The 16278-nt window shown below is 38.8% G+C and overlaps 3 protein-coding genes across 3 annotated transcripts; 2 read left to right on the top strand and 1 right to left on the bottom strand.

Annotated features, from left to right (window-relative positions):
• Window positions 1-513: 513 nt before the first annotated feature.
• tnfaip8l2b (tumor necrosis factor, alpha-induced protein 8-like 2b) lies at window positions 514-7125 on the top strand. The gene is made up of 3 exons (XM_085176879.1): window positions 514-992; window positions 5356-5679; window positions 6316-7125. Exons 2-3 carry the CDS (start codon window positions 5362-5364, stop codon window positions 6556-6558), a joined length of 561 nt encoding a protein of 186 aa, XP_085033005.1. The 5' UTR covers window positions 514-992; window positions 5356-5361; the 3' UTR covers window positions 6559-7125.
• A 699-nt stretch (window positions 7126-7824) lies between these two features.
• Window positions 7825-10455, bottom strand: lysmd1 (LysM, putative peptidoglycan-binding, domain containing 1). Its single transcript, XM_085176877.1, has 3 exons — window positions 9751-10455; window positions 9009-9316; window positions 7825-8177 (listed from the first exon to the last, which is right to left on the bottom strand). The coding sequence occupies exons 1-3, from the start codon at window positions 9976-9978 to the stop codon at window positions 8003-8005; spliced, it is 711 nt and encodes a 236-aa protein (XP_085033003.1). The 5' UTR covers window positions 9979-10455; the 3' UTR covers window positions 7825-8002.
• A 103-nt stretch (window positions 10456-10558) lies between these two features.
• On the top strand, window positions 10559-14769 carry scnm1 (sodium channel modifier 1). The gene is made up of 9 exons (XM_085176876.1): window positions 10559-10712; window positions 10887-10957; window positions 11049-11137; window positions 12514-12608; window positions 12947-13047; window positions 13138-13262; window positions 13349-13469; window positions 13604-13761; window positions 14326-14769. The coding sequence occupies exons 1-8, from the start codon at window positions 10662-10664 to the stop codon at window positions 13713-13715; spliced, it is 765 nt and encodes a 254-aa protein (XP_085033002.1). The 5' UTR covers window positions 10559-10661; the 3' UTR covers window positions 13716-13761; window positions 14326-14769.
• Window positions 14770-16278: the final 1509 nt, after the last annotated feature.

Below are 16278 nucleotides of genomic sequence, written 5' to 3'. Positions count from 1 at the left end.
CATTCAGGGGAGCGACACTTTTGGACTTGGAATGAATAATGGGGATTATTGTATGAAGTCTATGTTTAACAACAGAAAACATTTCAGCGACAGTGCGCTAAGTTAGCTTGTAATTAAAATGTTAGTGTAAAGATTTAAAATTTTTAAAAACGGACAACTTACAACTTTACTACAACATTATTAAACAACTCAAAAAAGGAACTAATATAAAGCTTTAACTTTGTTAATTATCACGTCGGTGCTGTGTTTCTACACAATCTTTAAACATTAAAAAAAAGCTGTAGAACAGTTAGTGATCTCTGACTGTTTGTGTACGTCAGACACACTTCTGGCTACTCATTGTTTTGATTCTACCTTCAAAAAGAGACACGCGGGGAGGGACATGGCGCGCGGCAGAACTGACAGGAGCCACATTCCAGCGAAGGTGAACAGCAGTAAAAAAAAAAGAGTTAAGCCTCTCCCCTTTCAATGGGCTGCATCACTGGATTATTCGTAAATTCTTTCTGGGTTTTTCACTAGTCAGAACAAGCAGAGGCACAGCGTCAGCAATACAGAGAAGAGCAGGGAAAGAGACAAGCAGATTCAGAGCGCCAAATTGTGAAGAGCGAGGCTAAGAGAGAAATACAGTGGTTTGGAAGAGTTTGAATTTGAATTTCAGAGGGAAACACATGAAAGCGTATAGAGAGAGAAAAAGCAAGAGAGAGAGAGAGGAAGAGAGAGCGAGGGAGAGAGAGACATACACACACACTAAGGGGTGTGTCACAGCAATTTAGTTCCTCAAGGAAGTACAACTCAACATTATCTTAAGAAAAGGGTGGCAAGCACTGACAGAAGCGCTGCAGGAGGGCTCTTTTTAGGTTTTGGTTCTGTTCGTAGTTAAGATGAAGGGATCCCGTTAAATTGACCAGCCTGTGCTGTCAACTTGATACACAGAGCAGAGGCAGACATCTGACACAGACAAGGAGGGAGGGGGACTCAGCACGCACACACAGGTAAGAGACTTCTGCTGTGTTCATATGCCAGTAAAAAAAACAACCTCTGGGACTAGATATCTGTGGTCTCTCCATTTCTTTAATCTCGTAAAAATTAAGAGTATTAATTAATGGTTTCCAACAGAGGTTAGCTAAGAAGAGGGATGACTGGAAACTGTGTGACTTCACTTCCCCATCTTGAACACGAGTTGGAAGATATGCATGTATGCTCACAGTCATGCTGGGACAAGTACAGTGACAGGCACAGATGTAGAGCTCTCATTTTTTTTTGTTTGCACAGGCTGAGAGTTGCTCAACTCAAATCTCAAGGCAGTGAACTTTTGTTCTTCTTTGGCCTACTTTGATTTGAAGCACGTTAAGTCCAAGCCAAAGACAGTGAAAGCTTGCAACACAGCTCTCATGGCCGCGCACATTCAAGGGACAAATACAACGCTGAGGGCCTTTGCTAATGACTCCTCGCCAGTGCGCCAACGGCTCTGTTTCGCTTCCCTTTTGTGGCAGTACAGATGTGTGGCAGGCTTGAACAACTCTGCTAAGTTGTGCAATGTTGAAAGAGAAACTGCAATATCTGCTTTAAGAGGATTTCAAAACGCTTCCTCGTTTAACCTAAACCTATACAGCAGTCATCTTTACTGAAACAAAAGTATTAGTCGGTTAATGTTTAAACAATAATATAAAGCAAAATTAATTCTTAGAAACCTGTATAAAACACTTTATATACTTATATATTTATATAATTGAAAAACAGGATCACAAACTACAACAATTACCCACAGTTCAAAACATACAACGGAAGTGACATTTCATTCAGCAAGATACTGATCTATTACAAAAACCTGCTGAGTAAGGACACAGAAACTTCTCCTATTTTTTTATGCCGTTATTGTCTCAGGTTGTCCAGAATATCATCAGGTACTAATGCAACTACTGCCAATCAATGATGACCTTTCTAAAAATGGCATGACAGACTCGTATCTCTGAGCTGTTCCCAGAATATTCTCAGTGTTCAGTATGAAAAAAGGCAACTAAAGGGAACATACATTCCTTTAGGTCCCAGAAGCTGCAATCCCGTATAGAAATCTCAGGGCTGGTATGAGAAACAGTGAGGATTTCATAGATAATGCTCAGCTGCACTCTAGGAACATTACAAAGAATATTTAGATTGGCTCAGTCAAAGTGGGCGTGCGAGCAGATCTATTTTCTAACACAAAAACAGTAGAATAAACAAAGATGCAACCACATAAGTACACACGAAACATCAAACAAAGCGCTATCTTTTATTGCTAAAAAGATGCAGACAAAAACTGCAGGAAAATGACTTTCGCTTGGCCATACACTCTGTCATCCTTGCAACTAAGAACACGTAGAAACACGAACAAACACAAAAACACTCGGGCTTAATGCTTGAGTCATCTGAGGAATGCTAAATATTTACCTCTCCTGCCTGCCTGGATGACTCCACCAATAAGGACAACTCTCTTTGACTGTCCATTAACCTACCATTTAAAGATTCTGCACTGCCTGGATGTTACAGCAGCACTGAAACGGATTAAGGCCATCTCTGCTCTGATAGTTCTACTTCTGCATTTTTGTGCTTTTCCTTCCAGCATTAGATCTCACACAGCATGCAGTTTCAGGCAGTTGGGAGGGAAACAAACACTTGAACATATAATGGAGTCACTCCCTGTGGATGTCAACAACAAACTGATAAATGCTCAAAGGCCCTCTTCTATCCATTTGTACCAGAAAATTGCAGCTCGACATTGAGCGCATCCTCGACATGATCGACTGAATGATGTCCATTACAAAACACTGGTTTTATGGCGATATGCTGCTGTAGCATCGAAATGTTCCAGTGTTACCCAAACAGCCTCAACCCCCTGACAGCGCTGCATAAAATAAACAATGCTGATGCACAAAAGGCCAAGCAGCGACCTGTCTCGTGCTGTGGGAGTTTCACTGTGTGGAATACTGGCTGATGACTGCGCACAGTGCACATCCTTCCGATCCCAGTAGTCTTTTTAGCAAATAAATGAGACTGAAGTATGAAACTGAAATAGCTGTCACACTGCTCTACTTTCATTATCACTGTTATGGGAAATTAATCTTATGAATGTTTTTGAATTCCCCACAGGGACCCCAAAGCTTTTGTAACAAAGGGAGCTATTAGAAATGTGACACTTGTTTGAAATTAATGGTTGTGCATGTAAAATGAACCCTATTAGAGATATGCTATAAAAGTCTGTTTGCTTATAATGAATTTTGGAGCTGGGAGTGGGATGCATAACAGTGATGGGGAGAATCACAGCGAGTGCTACTTATTTGCATGATATGATCGTTAATGTGACTCGATCACTTTTTCATTCATGAGTGAATGGTGGAGTCATTTGCTCACACTGCTGACTGTGCATCGCTGGCACTGGGCGACTTGAACATCATATTTTTAAATGATGTTGCTAATAACAATAAACAGGGAGGAAAGAAATGCATCACAGGAGTTACAGTTGTTGATAGCTGACAGCTTACAGAAAATATGCTCTTAATAAATAGTGTTTACATCCTGTTTCGATGTTCCACTCAAAGGTAGACCCAGTTAGAAAAATTGAGGTAGCGTGTGGATTCAGTGTGCTCACTTCCTGTTCTTGTTCTAGCACTGATGCGATGTGAAAAAAGCAGGCGCGGACATGCTTGAGCTATGCAGCTTCCCTGCACCCGTCATATACTTGTCCATACAGGCCACAAGTCAGGTTTAGTGCAGAAAAGGACTCAGAAAGAGGTTCAGAAACAGTCTTATTAACTGGAGACCTGTTTAGACTTTGAGATTCTGCACATGTGACAATACTAAGTGACACAGGAAGTAGGAGAGAATGCACAGCTGCCTCGGTGGCACTGATGTTTGCTAAAGATACTGCATATCTGTTGATTCTGTGTTACTCATAAAACATGGATTAATATGAAGCAGAAGCTAAGCATTTAGGCTCATACTTAAGCTGCCGTGTTTCTGGAACTGGAGATATAAGGCTAGAGCTTATCTATTTAGCATTAATATTCTACAAACACACTTGTTTGCTTCATCTATTGTAAGAGTCTTATTGCTGTGATACTTTCAATCTTTGTTCTTTTGGTGATGTGGGAATTAAATCTTATTTTGCTTGCCCACTCTTTGTAACACTCTAACAAGAACATCGGAGAAATCACATTCAAATGTAGTTTTCCTCTGCGAGTGATCCACTTCATATGTGCTTGCTTCCATGTTAGAGATTAGAGGGAAATTAGATGGAATTAAAAAAGAATTAATCCAAACTGTGTTGACAATCAAAGATAAAACTGTGGATTTTGTAGTTCTGTCATAGTGTGCTGTATGCATGCTGATGACTTCCCGAGGGGGGCGGTTCTGTGATGGATGTTAGGTGTGGTTAGAATCCCAGGGGAAAAATTAAGTGCCTCTGTGGAGGCTTCTCCATGGTAGTTTTCCCTTTTGGCAATGTAAGTACATGTCAGATATCAAAACAAACACTGTAACTAACATAACATGAAGGCATTGCTTCAGAATTTAACACACTATATGTTCAGTGTTTGTGTCGATGTATGTTTCTGATTTTAAGATGACAAATAAAAGGCTTGAACTGTTACTAATATTGACACTAAGATGGAGTTTTATGATGTGTAAGAAGGATCAGTGGATGATAATCTGAAAGTTAAAAAGTAATGAGGGAAGACTCGCCACTTTGCTGTAAAACATGTTTCTCCTCCCTTTCCAACAGTTAAACCTTGTAGTCAGCAATCATTCTCCAACTACTCAACTGGAACTGCTGTTTTTTGAAGATTTTGTGGCAGAAAAATCAAGGGCAGAAAGAAAAACTGTTTTCTTTTAAGAGTGTACTTGTTTGTCTTCTCCTTTCAGGTTTAAACGGGACCTTGTTGTGCAATCTAGTCTTTACTTGCCTACCAACAGAATTTGCTGTCGATTTACTGTGATGGGTATGGGTAGTGACAGGAAATCTGCCTGAAGAGACAAATTCAAACTTTCAAACTGAAAATGGTTACCAATCAGTTTAATCACAGGAAGCTGAAACTGTAAATGTTGAACATTCTGCCTCTATAGCTGAGAGAACTACACACTGTGTAATGATATCCTGTTGGGCTATTTATGAGCATAAAGTATGAATATTTTATTTCTTTTCACTGCTTTCTTTCTGCAGGTATAATTATGAAAATCTTTTGTCTATACACAAATTTAAATGCGCTCAAACTGAGCTGTAAAAAGTTTATGTGGATATTAAAACAGTTGAATAGTTGTATAATAACTTTATCGGGACAGACATTAAAATGAAAAATTAAATTCATTTTCTTTATAATTCAGGCAACAATGGATGCGTTCAATGCCAAGGACATGGCCATGAAGGCACAGAAGAAAATCCTCAGCAGCATGGCCACAAAAAGCTCTGTACAAATGTTCATTGATGACACCACCAGTGAGATCCTAGATGAACTGTACCGGGTCTCCAGAGACTACTTGGGAAATAAATCAGAGGCTCAGAAAGTCATCAAAGACCTCATCAAGATTGCAGTCAAGATTGGCGTCCTTTTCAGGAACAACCGCTTCAGCACAGAAGAGCTGGCAGTGGCCCAAGACTTTAAGAAGAAGCTCCACCAGGGAGCAATGACAGCTATCAGTTTCTATGAGGTACGCTTCCCAACTTTAAATTTTTAATGCATGATGTATGAGTAGGCATAGATCACCTGAAAGAAAATTTTGCTAATGCACATGTTTTCTAGCTCCAATTGCAAAAAAATGCCAATTACTCTCAAATGGGGAAAATGTTTTGTGCACAGCATGAACTTCAAGGCTGGAAAATCAGGCAACTTCAAGAGGTTTCTGACCTTAGTTTTTCCACAATAAATGCAATTTGCAGTTGTGTTAATATTTCCAATTAAAACAGATAAATAAATATATTAATCACATGGCATCAAAACGTCCAGGTTAATTCACTGTTGAATAGGATTTTCTTATGCATCAACGCGTGGCTCAGACGTTGCTTTAAAGGGTCGCTTGTTTTATTTCAGTTCCACATAATCAAGTGCTTGTTTCTCTGCTTCGGTAATGTGAGAGAACAATAAGTTGATATTGAAACTTCTGTATTGGGATTAAAATTGAATATGCAAGAAGATTAATGATGCAAAATAACAAATATATGCAATCTCTAAGTCTTTAAACCTGGTAGAGTATTCATACATCATATCCTGCTACTTCACGGTAAGATATTATACAATTTGACTTGTATGAAATACCTAACATGAATGCACGTCTTGTCTGATGCAGGTGGACTTTACCTTTGAAAAAACAGTGATGGCAGACATCCTGACCAGCTGCAGGGATCTGCTGCTGAAACTGGTCAACACCCACCTCACCACTAAATCTCATGGTCGCATCAACCATGTCTTCAACCATTACTCCGACCCACAGCTCCTGACCCAACTGTACAACCCAGATGGGCCCTTCAGACCCAACCTCACCAAGATCTGTAAAGGACTGAATAAACTAGTGGAGGATGGGACAATATGACATCAGAACTAAATTTCAAACAGACACTGGGAGATCAACAGACAGACTCAACTAGGACTCTGAACTGCTTGTTTTTCTGTTACTGAGGACTGGCGACATAAAACAAGTCATTTGAGAACCAACCTGCTTTCCCACAGTTCTCAAAGAACATGAGGGATACAAAAAAAGCTTTGTGGAGTCATTCAAGTTTTTGATATTTTGGGGCCATAAATATATATTATGTAAGTGATGCTAATCTTCTATTCAGACAGTGTCCAGAGAAAACAAACTTGAAATTAAACAGATATATTCTGCATTGATTATTTTACTAGCACACAAAGTATCCTCTAATATTTGTGACTTTGAAATGTATTATTCAGAACTACTGATATTATGCATTATAATCACTGATATGAATCAGCTGGACCGATGCATAAGCAAGTTAGGCCTGGGAACAATACCACTATAGTACATCACTGCCATCTGGTGGTTAAGATGATGCTTCTGCAGCAACAAACTGTATTTACTGAGGTGTCCAGACAACAATCAAACCAAAAATAAAGATAATGACCCCAGAGTGCACAATTACTGCGACCATGACTGTATTTTAAAAACATGTTTAGCTCAACAAAAAGACAGACTCTTTACTCATGACTGCTTGAACATCCAATCTATAATTCATGATTTTTGGATCACAGTAGGACTTAAAAAATGTTTAAATTCATTGGCCTACCGGCTATTCGTTGGTCTTATATGGCAGTTAAAACAGATAAAAATCAACTCCAATTGGACATTAAATCTCCCAAAACAGCTAAATCTACATGTTATACTAAAATAAATATTTGTTAGCAGTAATGTGAACAAATGTCATTTAACATGGGATAAAAATATGTATTTTAAAACAAACAATACAAAATTGAAAAGACATTAGAAATATAACCTCAACAATACAATTATTGCTATCAAATATTCTAAAGCCTACAACATTTTTTCTTGCATTTTCAGCATTGATAGAAAAACCATCATTCTAACCAGTTCATTGTCATCATCATTATTACAGTAAACACAACTTGTGTTTTAGATTCCATTCCCTAACGTTACAAGTCGGAAAACATGAGGCAGTTACACACAAACCCTTTTTGTGTTGACCATATGATCATCTGACTATAAATATGATTGATTTTTAATTCTTCAAATTTCAAGTTTCCAACTTCCCAGATGTGAATAGTCATATGAAGCTTTTCACAACCTACAGTATGTCTCACCAAATAAATAACAAGTCTACAATTGTGCAATATAAATTTTTAAATGGAAGTGTGAAAACACTTTTATACTTTAAGTAGCAGCGGGATCACCGGGGATTCCTTTTCATTCCTTTATCCGTAACGCTTCGTTATTCTGGAGATCAAACAGCGCACCACGGCTCCCTGGGAAAGCTCCATTAATGTTCTGAGTGACAGACATGTCACAGTTCAAAGATCTCATCTTCCTTGTCTCTCAGTTTCCTGGTCAGTTTGGTGACAGTGAGTGGTAGTGTCCCCTGTACTGCCATCCTGGAAGATGAAATGACACTCTGTGACCTCGTAAGCGGCCGGCAATCTGATGTCCTGTTGTTGCAAGTTGCTTCTAGTGCAGCAAACCTGGCAAATAACATAAATATATATAACAGAGCAAGTCATTCAGAGTGTACTGATCTTAGGCTAAATTGATTGGTATTCTTAAAAAAATATTGCTGTTGCACTGGTACTATCACCAGGCCATTAGAAACTGCATTTAAAGCAGCTATTAAGCAGCTATTGGGGCGATCGTGGCTCAAGAGTTGGGCGTTCGTCCTGTAATCGGAAGGTTGCCGGTTCGAGCCCCGGCTCCGACAGTCTCGGTTGTTGTGTCCTTGGGCAAGACACTTCACTCGTTGCCTACTGGTGGTGGTCAGAGGGCCCGGTGGCGCCAGTGTCAGGCAGCCTCGCCTCTGTCAGTGCACCCCAGGGTGGCTGTGGCTACACTGTAGCTTGCCATCACCAGTATGTGAATGTGTGGATGACTGTGTATAGTGTAAAGCGCTTTGGGGTCCTTAGGACCAAGTAAAGCGCTATACAAATACAGGCCATTTACCATTTACCATTTAAGCATTGGGAATCTTTTGAACAGCCACATTGTGAGTGGTTGATCAAATATTAAGAAGGCCAGAAAGGTGGATGACTATACTTGACATGACAACCTAGGCTAATCTGACTATCAGATACTATCCATGTATAGCTATGCTTAGCATCAAAATGCATTATATTTGACCATGACCTCAACATTATTTACACATCAGTGAAGGTACAATATTTGCAAATTACACTGCCACTGACCATTTCTCATGCAGTAATATGTTCCAATATTAACCTGTCTCTGTATTGCTATAAATGACCCTGACTGGACAACAACTGTGCAAAGAAAAGAGCAACCAGCGACAGGCACAGTTATACCTTTTCTCTGCTTCCTGGCATCCTTTGACTGCAGCCTGCTTGGACTGGCTTATCAAGTCATCCAACCTTTTCAAAAAATCCCCTGGAGTGAGATCTTTTCTGTCTTCTTGCTTTTTCTCAGAGGAACTCCCTATGTGTCCATTGTGAAGTGAAGCAGAGTTAGCACTGCCTTTGTTGCCATCCTCTTCCGCCACATCCAACCCATTACTGCAGTCATCCAGGTCTGATATCACAGGGATTGTCAAAGACTTCTTCAGGAATATTGAGTCATTGGTGTAAAGCCTGTTTGCTCTTTTGATTTGCTCCATCTGAAAGAGAAGATGTCCATGTGAACCTTTTGTTAATTAGTATTAGACTTGGCTAAATCAAGTCTCACTTTTACCGAGATCAGTAGGCAGACAGGAAACCAAATAAATACATGCCATTTTAAGGCAAACACTTTTTCATAGATTGCCCTAACAGCTGAATAAACAATTTAATTATGTTATTATTATATATATACGTTTAGTTGAACCACTGAGATAACCTACCTCAATAAATATGAAAATAAAACAACGACTATGAGAAAAGTGAATATTAACCCACATTTACATTTCAGTATTGGCAAATCAAATATTCAGTTAAAAGACATTTCGCAACAAGTAAATTTCAACATAAGCTTAATATGAACTGTTAAAGGCGCAAAAAAATGAATACTTTAACTAATTCAGTCTCAGAGTCAAATCAACACAGTCATACTCACAGACGCTCCATACTTCAGCGCCAGGCCTTGCAGTGTCTCTCCCGGCTGAATTATATGTTCAATGCGTCTCTGGTGCACCGGGGACAGCGGAGATCGGATCAAACTGCCGTAAGATCTTGTGCGGTTCCCTCGGAGTAGGCCGTCCCCTCCGGCTGGTAGTGGAGCTCGCTCCCCTGACATTGTCGTAAAACACTTATATTGTTCTTTTTTCGTGTGGTAAACAACCATGTGGGCCTAAAATGCGCTTACCAGCGAACTTCACTGCTGATAACATCTTCACAATAATGGCTTCCGCTTTAGCCCATAACTATCAAACTAGCAGCTTAGTTAGCCTGCTAGCTAAGGCTACCAACTTAATTAATGTCGTCGCGCGTTATTTTTCCAAGCGTTCAATATTTTCTCCCAAATGACAGCCTTTAAAACTCTATAGAAAGTTTCTTGGATTACAAATATAACGTACCCTATTTGTCAAATACACACCTAAAAGTCGCTGAAAAACTTGTTTTCAAAACTCTTGCAGTCAGCTGTCTACAACCATATGTTGCCATGGCTGCCGTGTTCACTGATTCGCCACAACGTGTTGCATTAAAGACTGTAGGGGAAAAATGTGTGTTTTATATTAAGTTGACAGAGGTTTTTTTTCGCAAATTTAGCAAATATAAACTATAGCCACAAATCGAGCTTTCAAATGACTATGGGGACTTTATGTTATAAAAACAAGCAGATATCGTTTTAGTTCCGATAGCTGAAACAATTATCCACCTCAAAGCTGAGCACATAAGGGGGTGGAGGGTCTATATTTCCTATCTTCCGTTTGTCCATGAATGCAGCATTGCTATTAGCTTATATATTATAGCCAAGAAGCTACGTTGCTATTCAGATTAGTTTTTAGATTATCGATCATAACAGTTATGTCTTTTAAAAGAGAAGGTGATGATAAAAGCCAACTGAATCTCCTTAAGGTACGGATCAATTTGCAGCATTTTATGTTGGCTTAATAACAGAGACTTCAGCTAAGAGCACACATGCGGCTAGTGTTAGCATCTTTAAGCTAACAACATATTGTAGTTAATTCTTTGGGAAAAAAATGTAGTAATACTTACATACTATCTAACGTTATTCACTTCGTTTTACAGAAACGTCGTGTAGCAGACCTTTTGTCTAATTTTATCCCAGAAGATGAGGCTGCTCTTATGAAAAACGGAAGGTGAAGTGAACTTCAAAACATTGATATGTTTGGGAAAGACAAACTTGTGTAGCTAATGGCATTAAATTTAATTTATCCCGTTATCTTATAGGTACACCTGCCTTGTGTGTTCTTACCGTCCTGTTTTTGATACAGTCGACATGTTGGCAGTCCACAGAAAAGGAAAGAGGCATCTAGACGGTGAGCACCTTGAACCTGTAAAGTTATTTAAAGCAATTTGGGGACCCAGGGGACCTGAAGTTTCGCCCCCAGTCTTATTAAGAAGCACTGTATCAAGGGTTAGCTATCTGCACAGCATTTCTATCCCTTGTCTTTCGCCCTATTTATTGAGACAGTGCCCCATATTTTAAATGGCTCTGCATTTCTAAAGTCAATGCTGCAGGAGGGGCACTTTTATGAGGTCGTGCTATCATCTGAGATGCTGTGAAGTGCAGGTTAATATGCCATCCTTGCTACATATGCTACACAAAATCAGAGGAATACCAATGCATAAACTATGCATATTTAATAGAATCTGCTCAAAAAGAAAATAAAATACAACACTGAAGACTGAAAAGCTACTTGTGAGAGGGAGAAGCTACATAACTATCTGAGGATCAAAGAAAGAGATGTGCTGGTCAGTAGTTGTGTCCTCAGTAAAATGCCAATGAAGTCATCAGGCAAAACAACAGTCAAAACAAGACCTGTATTGTAATTTGATGCAGCAGCAGTTGAGAACCCAAGAGAGTAAATGAATACACTCAATAAAACTCAAAAGCAGCAGCCAGGGGGAAATTATGCATTGCATTTGTAGATAATCAAGTCAAGATAACAAAGAGTTGAGATATTGGAAAGTTCAGTAGTTTTTGGATTGTGTCATTGGTAAGCTGTTTTTGTGTGTCTTTTCTAATGCTGCGTCACAAAGAGTAGTTTTGCTTTTCAAATTATCTGGATTTAATATCCCCTCATTATTTGGAAGAATTAAAAACCCAAATGATGATACATTGTAGCACTTTTTTACGCTAAAACTGCATATTTACAAGTACATAGGGATAAGTAAAAATTCCATGCTTTTGAATTTATGTTAGTTTTTCCATCACTTTAAATGGCTGTCAAACAAATTGTACTCTTTAAGTATCAGAGTCTTGTACAACTATCTAATTTTTCTTCACCTCATTTTTTTTTTTTTTTAAATATTCAACTTTTCTCATTCGGAAAAGCAAAACTCTGTCTGTTGTCTCTTACACAAACAGTCAAAGACAAGCATTTGTACCCTGGGGGTTTTCTTTATTTTCTGATGATTCACTTGAAAAAATGCCGGAAAGTGTGTTTTGAATAAGGGTATCACCGTATAACATGTATGTTAGATAAGTTACAGCATATAAAAAGTGTTGTTTTTACCAACATTTCGATACCAGTTTAATTTCTACAGTTTGAAGGTAAAGTTTTGCATGTCTTCATCATATATACCAAACTTGCTGTTCAAAGGGAAACGAGTATGACTTTTTTTTTCAGGTTTGGTTCATTTTACATTGACTTTTTAGTAAACCCAATTGTTTGTTGTGTGTTCTACTCAGGGCTAAAAGCATTTTATGGCAAGAAAGCACGGCTGAAGACTGAAATAACAAAACGGCAACATGAAAACTATGTCCAGGCAGAAGAAAAAAGGCAGGTTGGTAACTGTTAATCATGCATTCTCTGTCAAGGTTACAAGTCTCTCATAGCCAACAGAAAAAAGCTGTGTGTTTAACAAAGCAACAACAGATGAGAACCAGCTGGGTCATTCTGCCAGCAGACGGTCAATGAATCATCACAGGAAAAACATCACGAGCTCAACAGATGTAATCTTTCATTACTGCATGACATTGTTATTCCACGTTGTCTCCTGTTAAATCACTTATGTGGTGCCCGTGTGATTACCATATGACCCTAACAAATTACACCTTACTAAACAATTCAGTGTCGTTGTGTAATGGTGGAAAATATGAGCTACTCTTGTTGTGATTTCAGGAGCCCTCCAGTTCAGCCCCATTACTAGCACAAACACGGAAGCTCACCCATCATGCTTTGCTGAAAACTGTACCATATAACAGCTGTCATAGAAAAACAAGGTGAGTGATTACTTGGTATGAGAGTTGTTGTCTGTATTTAAAGCCATACAATGAAAAACACAATTTAAATTATTTGTCATTCTTTTTAAGTACAAAATCTGAAAAAGTGACAGCAAGCGCCAGCTCAAACCCCAGTGACAACATGACATCTGCGTGCTGGGAGTCTAGCATTTCAATGAACACGTCACAAAGCAACTCTACTGTCTGTTTAACAGGTAAGGTCTGCTAGAGAAAATGTTTTATTGTCAGCCTTTATTTTTAGCAAACCTCGGTCATGATTTTGCTTCAACTCCTTTTGTAGCCAATAACGAGCCACATCCATCAAAAGATACTGCCGAATGTCAGGCTGCAGAGAGACAGGAGGCTGAACCCATTACTGCTCAGAGGAAGAGGGAGCTGGAGCACTATCTCAAACTGAAAAGGTGCCTAAATGTTGTGGGACTTTCACTTTCTAATGTTGTACATTTTCACTACTTTTATCACGTCTGCATGTAGGTCACTATTCGATTTTCAGTGCATTTCATCTATTTTTGTTGTTGTTGTTCTTTTATTATAGTGACGGGTGGCTGCAAGACCACAGCGGCAAGTGGGTTAAAGACGAGAATGTCGAGTTTGATTCAGATGAGGAAGAGCCGCTTACCCTTGCCCCAGCGCCTGCAAATAAATGAGAGCACCAGATGGTGTGGACGCACAGATAAAACCTGTACCACAGTGGTACGTTCACGAGGCACAGTTCTGCATAAAACGGACAGCTCAATGTGAAAAAAAAATTTAACAGATTTATTCTGTTCATCAGCCTTTTTATGTTTTTTTTTTTTTTTTTTTTTTTAAGCTACTGAGTGTTCAGCGTCTAACTATTTCTTCCATCCTGGATGTAATCAATAGAAGTTGCTACAGAGTCAGTCTTTATTCAAGTGACAACTTTTCATATCCAGTTATATTTTATGCTTAAGGCTGAACCTTTGTTGGCTTATTGTAGTCCACCCTGAAAAGCATTGAGTTGCAGGAAAGTGATAAGAATTAACCAATGGTCTCTGAATTTGAGTACTTTATAATCTCTAACAGCTTACCTATCATGGAGGAAATCCCTCTACACCCATATAGAGTCCTGAATGGAAGAGTCTAAAATTGTTTACACCTGTGAAAGAGACAAACCACTCATGTTACCGGCACTTTTCCTTAAAATGTTGTGTGTGAATATTTTTTGTCACAATCTGTTGAAAAGATTTGTGTAATGTGACCTCTGCTTGTGACCCCCCACCCCCCCCCACCCGACAGGTTGTGCTTCTTCATGCGGGAAGAGCAAGTTTGTCCCAAAGATGTGTTAAGATTTGGCTCTTTTGTCTGCTGCATGTTTGTTTCTCTACTTGCACAAGCAGATTAAGGTAACATCAGAATTCTGGGAAAGGTGATTTTGGAAATATTCATATTCGATACGACTGACCAAACTCTTCATGTTATTAAGAAGTTGAAAAATACTCAAATTGGCATTTGCCTGATTATCTGGCAGAAATTCAGACCATTTTTAAAATCTGTATAGAATTTATACATTATACATCTGCCTTAGCTTTAAAGACATAAAGATTAAGACTGAAAAAGTTATCTTGGACTGTTGAGCAACTTTCTTCTTTTGTGGTGGATCACTCACAAAACATTGCCCCAACATGTGCGATAGCTCTGTTTTTTACAACTTGTTATTGTGATGTAGTTGGGGGTTTGTGTTCATTAAATGAAATTAGTTTTATAAGAAAATCATTCTCATTCATGATCACCAGAATGTTCTTTTGCAAAAACATCCTGCCTGAACATGAAACATCTGGAAAGACTGGATAGACTGTGTCATCCTCAGTGACATTAGCCTTACATCTTTTTCATGGCTCCTCTAGAATGAAAGAAGCGGGTTTAAAAGCTCGGGCAACAATTTTCAGCTGAACTTCTCCTGACCTTTATAATTATTGTGACTATTTTCATTACCCTTTTCTTGTTCATTGTGTCCTTTCCATTTGAGTTCAGTGAGCTCTGTCCGATACGATCAATTCTCAGCCAGCTTTCCTATAAATCAGCAGCAGATTGGCTGTATTGGTGCTAATCTGTGCGTTCGTTTATAGCTCCTCTCAGCACAGTTGGTATAAATTGGATAACATCAGGGTCAGTGGAAGGGGGCAAAGGGACTTAACATGGGTTAGTTTCTGATGACATGGCTAATATGTTTCAGAAGCTCACTCACTTCATTAGTTTGGAGTTAAGAGCGTCACCACGGTCTTAAAACGTCTTTGTAGGGATTTGGAAGTATGTTAGAGCGTTTTAAGACAAATTCAAATCTCATATTTCAGTATTCCTGTTTACGAAACAGTAGAAGCATAAATACAATGTGGTGAATACATTTGTGACAGTGTTACAGTCCAAAAATACATCCGTGTTTTACTGGAAACTAAGAAGTGGAAGAGAAACTCTCAGAATAGATGTGGTAAGGCAACACTGACTTGAAAGTTTTACACAAAGCCAAATGTCAGTGAAGCTTGCAGTTTTAAAATGTGACCTTTGAGAAATCTAAAAAGCATATGTGGTCTCGTCAAACTTTACATTAGGTGAGAAGTCTTTCAAGAAATGGATTAATGAAACGAGAGGTGGAAGGCAGGGATGCAAGCAATGCTGTGAAAATCCTGAGAGGTTAGCAGCTGTTTCTGCTCATAAATTTCTGTGGGTGCATTAGGGTGCAACCCTCTTAAAGTTGGTTCTTATATTTGGAACAAGGTAACTCAAGCTCAGTGGGCTAGGATCCGTTTCACATTTGCGTTGGGCTGGGTGGGATGTAAAAATAGCTCAGGTGCCTGGAGGAAGTGTAAAGATCAGAAGAAACTGTAAGAGATTAAAGGGCTGTGATTTATTAAATCAAGGGTTTTTGGGGGCGGGTACCTAAAATGCTGAATGTGTTAGTTTTAGGAAATAATTTCTTATTATATTTACCACAGAAAATGAGATTATGATTATAACAGTTACAATTATGTATAGTGCTGTGAAAAACTATTTGCAATCCTTCTGATTTCTTAAATGTTTCAGATCATCAAGTAAATTTTAATATTAGACGAAGATAACCTGTAGAATGCAGTTTTTAAAGATCATTTCATTTATTAAGGGGAAAAGAGTTATCCAAACCTACTTGCCCCCTAAACCTCATAACTGGTTGTGCCACCCATGACGGCAAAAACTGCAACCAAGCTTTTGTAAGGA

The sequence above is a fragment of the Neolamprologus multifasciatus genome, chromosome 11 (genome assembly GCF_963576455.1).
Source record: "Neolamprologus multifasciatus chromosome 11, fNeoMul1.2, whole genome shotgun sequence".
Taxonomy (NCBI): Eukaryota; Metazoa; Chordata; class Actinopteri; order Cichliformes; family Cichlidae; genus Neolamprologus; species Neolamprologus multifasciatus.
Note: the sequence above shows the minus strand (reverse complement) of the source record. Positions and strands in the feature narration are given on the sequence as shown.

Coding starts and splice junctions, on each gene's coding strand:
- tnfaip8l2b (XM_085176879.1), top strand. CDS start 5,362: ATGGATGCGTTCAATGCCAAGGACATGGCCATGAAGGCACAGAAGAAA. Junction 5,680..6,315: donor CAGCTATCAGTTTCTATGAG/GTACGCTTCCCA, acceptor TGTCTGATGCAG/GTGGACTTTACCTTTGAAAA.
- scnm1 (XM_085176876.1), top strand. CDS start 10,662: ATGTCTTTTAAAAGAGAAGGTGATGATAAAAGCCAACTGAATCTCCTT. Junction 10,958..11,048: donor GCTCTTATGAAAAACGGAAG/GTGAAGTGAACT, acceptor GTTATCTTATAG/GTACACCTGCCTTGTGTGTT. Junction 12,609..12,946: donor AGGCAGAAGAAAAAAGGCAG/GTTGGTAACTGT, acceptor TTGTGATTTCAG/GAGCCCTCCAGTTCAGCCCC.
- lysmd1 (XM_085176877.1), bottom strand. CDS start 9,978: ATGGTTGTTTACCACACGAAAAAAGAACAATATAAGTGTTTTACGACA. Junction 9,317..9,750: donor CGCTGAAGTATGGAGCGTCT/GTGAGTATGACT, acceptor CTTCTCTTTCAG/ATGGAGCAAATCAAAAGAGC. Junction 8,178..9,008: donor TGCCAGGAAGCAGAGAAAAG/GTATAACTGTGC, acceptor GTTATTTGCCAG/GTTTGCTGCACTAGAAGCAA.